The sequence below is a fragment of the Neomonachus schauinslandi genome, chromosome 10 (genome assembly GCF_002201575.2).
Source record: "Neomonachus schauinslandi chromosome 10, ASM220157v2, whole genome shotgun sequence".
NCBI classification, from domain to species: Eukaryota; Metazoa; Chordata; class Mammalia; order Carnivora; family Phocidae; genus Neomonachus; species Neomonachus schauinslandi.
This window is the reverse complement of record NC_058412.1, coordinates 112,896,019-112,908,374: the sequence shown is the minus strand read 5'-3', so window position 1 is coordinate 112,908,374 and position 12,356 is coordinate 112,896,019. Positions and strand designations below refer to the sequence as shown.

Here is a 12,356-nt window from a genome sequence, read left to right as displayed (position 1 = left end):
AAATACCTAAGAATAAAATGACTGGATCATATGGTAGATATGTATTTAACTTTTTAAAAAAGATTTTATTTATTTATTTGACAGAGAGAGACACAGTGAGAGAGGGAACACAAGCAGGGGGAGTGGGAGAGGGAGAAGCAGGCTTCCCGCCGAGCAGGGAGCCCGATGCGGGACTCGATCCCAGGCCCCTGGGATCATGACCCAAGCCAAAGACAGACGCTCAATGACTGAGCCACCCAGGCGCCCCAAATATGTATTTAACTTTTAAGACACTTCTAAACTGTTTTCCAAGGAGGTTGGACCATTTTGCATTCTCATCAGCAATGTATGAAGATGATATTTCCTCTACATGCTCGCCAACACTTGGTATGGTCAATCTTTTTCATTTTAGTCATTCTCACAGGTGTGTAGAAATAGCTCATTGTGGTTTTATCTGTAAAGTCTGTACTGGTGTCACCTCTCTCATGCCTGATTAATAATCTGAATGTCTTTCTCTCTCTCTCTCTTCAGTATGGCTATAGGTTTATCAATGATAATGATCTCAAAGATTTCATTTTTGTTGACTTTTCTCTATTGTTTTCTCTTTTTTACTTTGTTGATTTTCACTCAGGTATTTGTGGTTTCCTTTCTTCTACTTTGAGTTTAATTTGCTCTTTTACCTTGTTTCTTCCCCTTTTTTATTTTTATTTTTTTAAATTTTTTTAATTTTTTAAATTTTTAAAAAAGATTTTATTTATTTATTTGAGACAGAGAGAATGAGAGAGACAGAGAGCACATGAGAGGGGGGAGGGTCAGAGGGAGAAGCAGGCTCCCTGCCGAGCAGGGAGCCCGATGCGGGACTTGATCCAGGGACTGAGCCACCCAGGCGCCCTCTTCCCCTTTTTTACTATTTTCTTTTTTTTTTAAGACAAAAAGGGAGCTCGAGCAGTGGGGGAGGGGCAGAGCAAGAGGGACAGAGAGAATCCCAAGCAAGCCCCACACTGAGCACAGAGCCTGACGCATACTATAAATTTCCCTACACATCCCACAAATTTTAATATTGTGTTTTTGTTTTCATTTGGATAAAAATGTCTTCTAATTTCCCTTTCATTCTGTCTTTAATTCATGTGTTATTGGAAAGTATGTCATTCAGCTTGTGAATATCTCAGGGTTTCCTAGGCATCTGTCTGTTATTGATTCTAATTTAATTCCACTGTGGTCAAAGATTATGTTTGAATTCTTCTTAACTTGTTGAGACTATTTTTATGACTCAGGATATGCTCGATCTTGGCAAATGTTCTTTGTGCACTTGAAAAGAACCGTATATCCTGCTATTTGGGGGTCATAGTGTTCTATAAATGTCTATTAGGCTAAGTTAGTTGATAGTGCTTTTCAAGTCTTCTGTATTCTTTTTGACTTTCTGCCTACATGTTCTATCAACTATGAAAAGAAGGATATTGAAATCTCAAAGCATAGCTGTGGATTTGTCTGTTGCTCCCTGCCATTCTACTGGGTTTTGCTTCATATACTTTGAAGTCCTGTTATCTGGTGCACAGATGTTTGGGATTTACATGTCTTCTTGATTAATTTGCTCCTTTATCATTATGAAGTAACATTCTTTCTTCCTAGAGATATTCTTTGCTCTGAAATCTACTTTACTTGATACTAATATAGCCACTCCAGCTTTCCTTTGATTAGTGTTCATATGCTGTATCTTTTTCCATTGTTTTCCTTTTAACATACGCGCACCTTTAATATTTAAAGTGCTTTCTTGGGCGCCTGGGAGGCTCAGTCGTTAAGTGTCTGCCTTCCGCTCAGGTCATGATCCCCGGGTCCTGGGATCGAGTCCCGCATCGGGCTCCCTGCTCAGTGGAGAGACTGCTGCTCCCTCTCCCGCTCCCCCTGCTTGTGTTCCCTCTCTCTCTCTCTGTCAAATAAATAAATAAAATCTTGAAAAAAAAAAAAATAAAGTGCTCTCTTGTAGGCAACAGATAGTTAGGGCTTACTTTTTCATCCAGTCCAACAATCTCTAATTTTTACATGGGGTATTTAGACCATTTACATTCAAAGTGACTTTTTATAGGGTTAGGTTTAGATCTTATTACTTTCCTATTTGTCTTATTTGTTCTTTGTTCCCTTTTTCTGTCTTCTTTTGATTGTAGAATATTTTTATAATGCTATTTTGTCTCCTTCATTGGCTTATTAGCTATAACTCTTCCGTTTGCTGTTTAGTGGTTGCTTGAAGGTTTATGGTATACATCTGCAATTTAACACCGTCTACCTTTAAATGACAGCATACCATTTAGCATACAGTGTAGGAAACTTTTGAAGGTATTCTAGTGTTTCCCCCCTCCCGGTCTTTATTCTGTTGTTGCCAGAACTTTACTTAAACACGTGTCAAAGCCTCACAATGGAATGTTATTTGTTTTTATCATTTCAGGGCCTTGCCGTTCAGATATGCTAGATGGGACCAGAGCACCTTTCTGAGTACTCTCTTCTGTGTGTTCTACCCATTGCTCTGTCAGTCATGAGGTTTTCCGGTTTGGCTGGTGGCAACAGGCACTATTCTCAGCCCTGTGTGAGTGGAGGGCAGCTTTCGGTGCACGTGTGCGAGGTGGGAGGAAACTACCCGAGGCCAGGGAACAAACCAACAGAAAGGATTAGAGAGAACAGATCTGACTGGCTCACATCGTGGTGTGTGAGGGTGGGTGCTGCTGAACTTCTCGGAACTAAGGACAAAAGCAGTCCCTAGGACTGAACGTGAGGTATCACGTAGTCACAACGGTGAGGCTACTATCACATGCGTAGCCAAGGACGGGCAGGAAAGGAATTTAGAATTCCATATCCCCTCCCCAGATCCTCTTAGAAGGGAACGTCTGCCTCACCTCCCTATTCCCACGCCTCACTTGCAACTGAGAAACACCATGGTATCCTGCAAACTTAGGTCTTGGAGTGAGACGGAGTCATCCACCAGGCCTGATGGTCACATACACCAGGGGAAAGTTGGGGCGCAAAGCTGATGACCTATGTTGAGCAGAACCTTAAGTCATCTGACCTGAGTCCAAATCCTGGTCATGATGCCGTCTGAATATATGGTCCCTTCATGTTCCTTCCCTTTTCAGTTTTCTCATCTGAAAAATGGAGGTAACAATAATACCTTCCTCGGGGTGTTCTTGAGGGGAGCACCTGAGATGATGTTCATAACCCAGGTGTGAAAGAACTTGCACGGGAGGCCTCGGCCCTCTTTCTCCGTGCCCATTTTGAGGCCAAACTCAGCAGTTCAACCCCCAAAATAGACCCACTTCCCAACACACCAATAAGCATTGCAGTTTGGCAAAGAATTCACACCAAGACACCTGAAAATAATATAATATTACATGTCAACTCTACTTCAAATTAAAAAAAAAACCGTTTTTCAAATTATACAATTGTATACAGTACATAAAAATTTCTGGTATTTGCTATATGTAAATAAATGTCTCAATAAAGTAGTTTTTTATTTTTATTTATTTATTTATTTATTTAAATTTATTTATTCATGAGAGTCAGAGAGAGAGATAGAGAGAGGCAGCGGCAGAGGGAGAAGCAGGCTCCCCGCCTAGCAGGGAGCCCGATGCGGGACTCGATCCCAGGACCCTGGGATCGTGACCTGAGCCGAAGGCAGATGCTTAACCATCTGAGCCACCCAGGTGTCCCAATAAAGTAGTTTTTTAAAAAAAGAATTCACAGGGGGGCCCCTGGATGGCTCAGTTGGTAGAGAATGTGAGTCTTGATCTCAGGGTTGTGAGTGCAAACCCCATGTTGGGCATAGAGATTACTTAAAAATTTAAAAAAAAAATTTATTTTTAAAAATTTTTAAATTTTAAAAAGAATTCACAGGAAACAGGGAGGATGTTCACACTGAACACCACGGCACACACACTTTGTGTGATACGTTTGAGGACTAAGAGCAGGGGCTCCAGAAACAGACTGTCACATTCTTATTGGATGAGGTATTAGTTTAGGTGGCCATAACAAAGTGCCACAGACTGGTGGTTTAAACAGCAGAAATGTATTTTCTCTTACTTCTGGAGGCTAGAAGTCTAGGTGAAGGTATCAGCAGTGTTGGTTTCTTCTGAGGCCTCTCTCCTTGGCTTGCAGATGGCTGCCTTCTCCTCCTGCCTCCACGTGGGCCTCCCTCTATATGAGTCTGTGTCCTAATGTTCTTTTCTTATAAGGATGCCAGTCATATTGGATTAGGGTCCACCCTCATGCTCTCATTTTAACTGAATTGCCTCTTTAAAGACCCCGTCTCCAAATGCAGCCACATTCAGAGGTACTGGGGGTTAAGACTCCAACATATGAATTTGGCCAGGGAGACACAATTCAGCCCATAAATAGTGATCTTGGGAAACTTACCTAATTGTCCAGGCTCTCGGTGTCTTCTGTGAGGATAGGAATAAGGCCGCCCATGTCACAGGAGGGTTGGGAAGAATAAATGGTAATACATACAGGGCTTGGGACATGGCGGGCACTTAAGCGCCATCTATAATTTGTAAGTTCTCCATCCAATAGCTCTGTCCTGCCTCTTGAGCCAACCTCCCCATCTTTTGCACTTACTCTGCCAAAACATCCCTCCAGCATCCTGAGCAATTATTCTTGGCCGGCTAATGACTAGATTTGGTCAAGCTCAGCTCTGAGGGCTCCAGGGCCTTCCTGCTCAGCACAAAACTTCTCTTCCTGTGTGGGGTTTAGTGACTTGAGTGGGAAATCAGAAAAGACCCTGGAGGAGGGTACCTCCGTGCTTGTGAATGGTGAGTATCAGGCTCTGCGGGTCTAAGCACTCGGCTCTGAGCTGCGTCCCTGCATCAGCCGCCTCTACGCACAGCCCTGCTGTGCACACAGATCCTAGTGGCACACAAAATAAGTGTGTCTCACTCACACGTACAGGCAGCTGGAGTGGTTCTGCCCCATGTGCCTCATTCCAGGGCCATGTCTTATCGCAGCTACCCACAGTACATCTGTGTCGTGGAGACGGCAGAAGCAAAGAGGACACGTCCCAATGCCCCCAAGCACATTTCTAGCTTCTAATCATGTAATGTCTGCTAACAGCCCATTAGCTAAAGCAAGTCACGTGGCTAAGCTCAAGGTCGAGAGACCGTGATGTGTACCCTCCCACGTCGAGGCCATGGCAAGAGTAGGGATGTACCATACTACCAGGAGAGTCAAGAACTAGGCCTGATAATTTCATCTACCGCACTCCCCACGTCATCAGTCATGTTATCTGTAAGTCCAGCTGCAGTGACCTGGGTACTGAAATCCTGGGTCTGCCAATCAGTAAGAGTGTGTTCTTAAATCGGTCGCTTCAGCTCTATATAGTTCAAGTGCTTAACTTGTAGAATAAGTGACATGATTCCTACTTTGAGGGTCATTCGGGTGATGAAATAGAAGAATGGATGTTTGTGGAACCACCCTGTAGACTGTTGACAGGCAGAATATCTGTGGCAGGTGGCTGGGGGCAGGAGGAAGGGCTCATTTTAACTTGACGCAAGCATGTCAGAAAGGCTTCTCGGGCGCCTTCCAAGCTGTGACAGGGACCTTCTCTTGGTCCTACAGTCCTCTGGGTTTCCAACCTCAGGGGGATTTTCTGGGCCATCTCCATCACGAGACTGAGAACTTTCTCCCAGCCCAAGGACATCTGTGTGTCCTGCTGAGCTTCATTTTTCCTAATCTTAACATCAGCACATAGTAGGGACTGAGAACTTCTTTACTGAGTGAATACTGGGGATGCAGAGGGAGTCGCTAAGTAGAGAAATCAGGGAAGAGGGGAGGGAGGAAGGATATGAGGGAGGTCATGAGCAGACAGCGGAGGAAGAAACGGAATACACCAAGGCCCCTCTCTTTGGTTTCAGGAGCTGGGAACCCAGAGCCAGACCTCTGGATCATCCAGCCCCAGGAGTTGGTATTGGCAACCACCGGAGACACTGTATTCCTGAACTGCACAGTGCTTGGAGATGGTCCCTCAGGACCCAGGAGGTGGTTTCGGGGGACTGGTCTGAGCTGGGAGGCCATTTACAACTTTGAAGGCATCTCCCACCCCAACATGACAGCAGCCCGGGCCTCCAGCAGGGATTTTAGCATTCTTCTGCAAGGTGCCTCTGCTGAGCGGGCAGGCACCTACTACTGTGTCAAGTTTCAGAGGAAACTCAACAGACAATACCTGTCCGGACCGGGCATCAGGCTGAGAGTAAAAGGTGAGACAGGTGGTCTAGGAGGCATTGAGGGTGAGAGGGAGGTGGTCTACGAGGAACTTTCCATCATATCCCAAATAAACCAGCTGTTCTCAGCCTTCAGCCTTTCCACAGGCCATTCCCTCTGCCTGGAATTCTTTTTCCTTCTCTATGGAGAACTCCTACTCATCCTTCAAGGCCCAGCACAAATAGCTCCTCTTCTGTGAAACCTTCCGTTTTTCCCAGGCAGAGTTAATTTCTCCCCATTCTGGGCTCCATAGAACTTTGTATAGACCATCAATGATTTAACAGCGTCTGTTGAGTGCCTGTTTACTGCCTTGCATTACACTAGGTGCTGTAGATACTGCAATGAATAGACATTGTCCCTACCCCAGAGATGCTCCCACAGGTCTAGCTAGTCCCTCTTAGTTGCAGGGTTTGACTTCTAGCCCCCATCCCAGGCAGACCCATCTCGATGACCCCAGGTGCTAGCACAGGGGCTCGGGAAGTGGCAGGACAGGAAGAAAAGGGGAATGTGAGACTGTCTCTCTTCCTTGCAGCAAACCGCACTTCTCCCCAAGAGACAGAATGCACCAATGAACATGTAGACAGGCTATTTCCATCAGGTGAGTGTACTTACCTCCTGTGGAGGTACCCAGTCCCCACAGGCAAGGGCGGCCAAACATGGCTTGGCCATGGGAAGGGAGCAGTTTCTGACTTCTAGGGCCATCTGCCACCAAGAAAGTCCCCCGGACTTCATCTCAACTGCAGAACCATGTTGAAGCCAGAGAACCATGTTGAAGCTCAATCAGAGAAAGGACTCTCTAACAGCCGGTGCTGACTGTTCAGTGGGCAGTCTTGCTTGAGAGGTAGTGAGCTCCCCATGAGCCAGTGCAAGGACACACCATGAAACTATACATCACGGCGCTGGAGAACATGGCTTTGTAGCCAGGCATCCTGGATTGAGCCCCCTTCTAGCTGTGTGATTGCGGGCAGGTAGCCTTGCTCCTTAAATGGCTGTTGTCCTGCTCTGTGAACTAGAGGGGAGAAGAGATAAGAATCGGAGAGCCTACCTCATGAGGTTGGATGTAGATCCGATGAGATTTACGCGTGCCAAGTGCCCAGAACTGTGCATGCCACATCACCTCAGGGGTGCTTGGGACTGGGATGCGGTTGGGGGTGAGACTTGGGGTAGCAACCCCAGATGCTCCCTGTTGCTCAGCCTGTCCCTGCCATTCCTGGGAGCCAGACCACGTGGTCCCATCAGTTCTCTGACATACATGTCCCTGAGCAAATCATGCCCCCTCTTGGAGTCTGCCTCCTCATCTGTACCAATTACATTATTATCCTACCTTGCAAGATAAGTTTAAGGACTATATTAGGCAATTAGGAAGTGCTTAGCTCAAGGTCTGGGGCAGAGGAGCTGAGCAGCCCATAAATGAACACAGTTTTCTATTACTGTCAGCTGTCAGGAATGCTGCCAAGATGACAAAACGTACAGGTAGGATATTGGGCAAAGCCTCTTCAGGCCCAGGACAGAGGGAGGGGAGGTCTTAGATCTCCTCTCTCAGCGTAGAAAGAATGTGGCTCCAGAGGTTTACAGCCACTGGGCCATCTTCCTTGTGGGACACTGAGGTCTGGGACTATTGGGGGATCACCCAGGGTCCTTCCTGAGCTCTCCCCTGTGTCCTCCAGACCTCCTGTCTGTGTTCACACTTGTGGTCCTGGGGCTGAAGACAATGACCTTGGCCGCACTCCTGCTGGCCCTGGCTGCATACTGGAGGAGGCGTCAGCAAGAAGACATCAAGACCCCAGGCCCAGCAGGACTGGGCCCCCCTTAGCATCGGGCATGGGGCATGGGGCATGGGTGAGGGGTGAGCCCCAGAGTCGGTCCTCTGAGTCGGAGAGAGACCAGGGCTCCCCAGCCACTTCTCTGCCTCTGATCTCAACCTCCAGATGTTCCCCAGGCCTTGTGTCAAACTCCGGGATCCCCATACCTGGTTTCCACTCACCCGGTGAAGTTTCCCACCGGGCACTGACTGGGCTCCCTTCTGGTGTGCCATGCGTGCTCTCCCTTCACAGCCCGTGCAAGCCCTCCTGGTCCTTCAGGGCTTGGTCCGGCTCTCTTCTCAGGGCCCTTGTTCCTGCTACAGCCCCGTCTGGAGTGCTGCTCCCTTCCTCCACTCTCCACATTTTCTCATCCTTCAAAATCCAACTCAGAGCCCTTTCCGGAAGGTTTCCCTTCCGGAATGTTTTCCAAGCATCTCTGAGCTTGCAGAGCCAGACTGCCCAGGCCCCTCCATTTACATCCTTCTCTCCCCGTTTCCTGCCTTATTTCCTTCCCCACCATGGCTGGCTTGGGTGGCTGTAATAGGTAAATGCAGGTTTGGCAACTTTAACAAAACTCTCTCTTTCTTTTTTTTAGATTTTATTTAGTTATTTGACAGAGAGAGACACAGCAAGAGAGGGAACACAAGCAGGGGGAGTCGGAGAGGGAGAAGCAGGCTTCCCGCTGAGCAGAGAGCCTGATGTGGGGCTCAATCCCAGGACCCTGAGATCATGACCTGAGCCAAAGGCAGATGCTTAACGACTGAGCCACCCAGGCGCCCCTAACAAAACTCTTAAATCACAGTGGCTTAAGCCAGAAGAAAATTGATTTCTCTAGTAATAACCGAGCATAAGCAGACCAGGCAATAGGGGATTCCTTCATCTTGTTGCTGCCGCATCCACATCCCAGGCAGTAAGACTAGGGAAGAAGGCAAAAGTGAAGGGGAGTATGACCCTCCCCTTCAAGGGCACAGCTGGGAACTGGCCCACATCACCTCTAATTGGCTGGAATATGGTCACATGGTCACACCTCGCTGTAAGGAAGACTGGGAAATGTAGTCTTTATTCTGGCAGCAGTGTGCCCAGCTATAATTTTTCACTAAAAGAACCAGAAGGCAAATGTCAGTAGATAACTAGTAATGTCTACCTCAGTGGCAAGGAGAAGCTGTTTCCTCGCTCTAAGTTCAATTCCCAGCTGAAACAGCACCTCTTTGTACCACCACCTCCACTAGGGAGTATAATCGAGAGCAGTAGTTCTCAAGAAGAGGAGGTTTTTTCCCCCAGTGTACATTTGGCAATGTCTAGAGACACTTTTGGTTGTCACAACTTGGGGGTTGTCACAACTGCCTATCACTGTCTAGTGAGTAGAGGTCAGGGATGCCGCTAAACATCCTAAAATGCACAGGGGCAGCCCCCACAACAAAGAGTTTTCTGGTCCAAAGCATCAGTAGTGCTGGGGCCGAGAAGCCCAATGTAGGGGAAAGTGTGACATGCCTGGCTTGCAATCCCGAAGCCCCCACTCCCTCCCCGTATGCCTTTAGTGACTAATCAGTCGCTTCATCTCTTGGACCTTCATGGATAATAATGTGGACACAGATCATAACATGGACTTCTCTGCATTGTCTAAGAACTAATTGGATTCATTTATTGAGGGCTTCCTATATGCTGTGTGCTCTGGGTACACTCAGTACCTGTGAGCTCCCTTTTGGCTTTCCACATGAACACTTACTAGCACCCACTCTGTGGGGAAGTGTATTAGCCTGGCTGTTTTTCATTATGACAACAGAAAAACAGCTTGCAAAACCTAAGCCAAAGGGGACGCTAGTGTAGCCTGAGAATTGCGTAAATCATTGAGTGACCAGACATCAGAATAATAGCCGCCTGCCAGATGATCCACGTCCTAATCTCTGGAACCTGTGACTACGACCTCACATGGCCAAAAAGGGACTTTGCAGCTGGAATTAAAGATCTTGAGATAGGAGTTAGATTATCCAGGTGGGCCCTAAATGCTTTCACGAGTGTCCTGACGAGGGAGAGACGGAGGGAGATTTGACACCGAGGAGAAGACAGCAATGTGACCACAGATGCGGAGATTGGAGTGATGTGGCCACAAGTTAAAGAATGCCGGGAGTACCCAGAAGCTGGAAGAAGCCAGAACAGCTTCTCTCCCAGAGCCTCCAGAGGGAGCAGGGCCCACTGACACCTTGACTCCTGCCCAATGATGCTGCTTTCAGACTTCTGGCCTTCAGAACAATGAGACAATAAATTTCTGTTGTTCGAAAGCACCAGGTTTGTGGTCATTTGTCACAGCAGCCCCAGAAAATAGGGAAGGAAGCATGGAACCGAGCCTCTGGGAAGGACTGCTCTGCTCCCGAAACCTCCGGGACTTGCTGGGCCCTGCACCATCCGGTCCCTGCAAACCACCCCCTCCCCAGTCGCATCTCCCACCACCACCCCCTAAACTGACTCCGCCCTGACGTCCCTGACGTTAGCCACGCCACATTCCCTAACTCATCCAAGTCTCCCTGCTCAACTGTTTCCTTCATGAGGGCTCCCAGACGGCTCCGTCCACCAGGACATCTCCATCCCTCTCATTGCCCTCATGCAGTGGATGTGTCTTTCAGGGCACTCACTGCTGCCTGAAACAAACGTGTGTGTATTTCCTTCAGGACAGCCAGTTGTCTCCTCTAGAATTTGAGCTTACTGAGGGCAGGGGCCTCACTTTTCACCATTGTAGCCCCTGCCACTCAGTCATAAAGAGTGGTTGAAGGCCAACAATGAGCCAGGCACCCATCAGTGTGCTGAGAATTAAAGAGAAAAGTCTGTTCTCTCAGGGCATACCTACTACTGGGGGAAGACAGACAATGAGCAAGTAAATGTAGGTAAGCAACATGTCACATGGTGGTGAGTGCTAAAGGAATAATAAGGCAGAAGCGGGGGAGGAGGGTACCAGAGCAAGGGAGAGGAGATACATTTTATTTAGGGTGGTTGGAAGGGTCCTTACAGGTAAAGTGACAATTGAGCAAAGACCTGACGGGAGTGGGTAGAGAGCCTTATAGATATCTGAGGGGAAAGCGTAATAGGATAAGGAACAGCAAGGGCAAAGGCCCTGAGGCAGGAGTGTGCTTGACATGGCACAGGAATCATGAGCACCAAGCAGGTGCTTGGCACATGTTAGACCCCTGTAACATCTGAGGGGGTGTAGGTAGAGGTAAAATCCACAGTCTTGGGAATCAACCCAGATTCAAATTCCAGTTCTCCTATTCATCTCTTGGGTGAGTTCTCTCAGAGTGTCTCGGTTTCCTTATCCATAAACTGGTAATGACATCAGCATCTTCCTTCTTAGGTCATTTTGAGGCTGAAATGCATTGGTGCACGTAAGGCATTAATTGTGCCAGGCCCAGTGGATATGTGGGCAGGAGCAGTCCCCAGAAGGGGTGGAGAGGGTGCTGGCAAATAAAACAAACCATGGGTAACTCAGGGCCCTTGGTGGGCACTCAGGAAAACCTGCAGTTGACAGATTGAAAGAGTGGGGAAGGAACTGGAGTCAGAGCTGCTCAGCCCTCCCCCCACCCCAGCCCCCGCTTTGAGGCCTGGAGCCCTACACAGGCAAGATGACCGACCAAAGACAGAGAAGGGGGTGGGCCCCAGGTCCACAGCTCCCACCAGAGGCTCATCCTGCTTGAGCCTCAGGATCTAGACCTCTTGAGGTCAGTGGTTGTCCTCCAGGTCTCCCTGAATCAAAGCATCGGTTTCTTCCCACCTATTCTGTTTTCTCCTTTCCTGCTCCTCTTCTTTCTTTCCTTCCTTCCCCACTGATAGTTCTTGCCCTCGCCTCTGTCTTCCCCAGAAAACCCCTATCAAGCCTGCCCAGGCCTGGCCTCCATGGCAGCTCCTAATGAGAGAGATGGGTCTGTTCACATTATTCTCCTTGGGCCTCCAAGGCCTCCCACTTGCTCCTGCAGAGAAGGCCTAGAGCCAGAGGAAGAGGAGGACAGACAGAGGTTTCCTGCATCCTGCCACCCTGAGGATGACAGCCTTGAGGGTTCTGTGCTGGAGTGGGGCAAGAGGGGGTGCCTGGCCTGGTCAAGTATACCCACTACCGCCCATAAGACACACACACACACAGCTCAGAGTGCATCTGGGTCCCTGGGCTGGGAGTGGGGCGGTAGGGGGTGCCAGGCCTAGCCAAGCATAGTGTTACATATTTCTAAACTATCTAGATGGTACTATATAATGGCACTTTACTCCACACACCATCCCCAACCTTGCTTTTTTGGCTCCACATTTGAGATTTATCCAGGTTGGTTACCTGTAGGTCTAAGTCATGCATCTTCACGG

The 12,356-nt window shown here is 48.2% G+C and overlaps 1 protein-coding gene across 1 annotated transcript; it reads left to right on the top strand.

The window, feature by feature from the left end:
• Positions 1-5,812: 5,812 nt before the first annotated feature.
• Positions 5,813-8,029, top strand: SIRPB2 (signal regulatory protein beta 2). Its single transcript, XM_021689308.1, has 2 exons — positions 5,813-6,212; positions 7,884-8,029. Exons 1-2 carry the CDS (start codon positions 5,813-5,815, stop codon positions 8,027-8,029), a joined length of 546 nt encoding a protein of 181 aa, XP_021544983.1.
• The last annotated feature ends 4,327 nt before the right edge of the window (positions 8,030-12,356 follow it).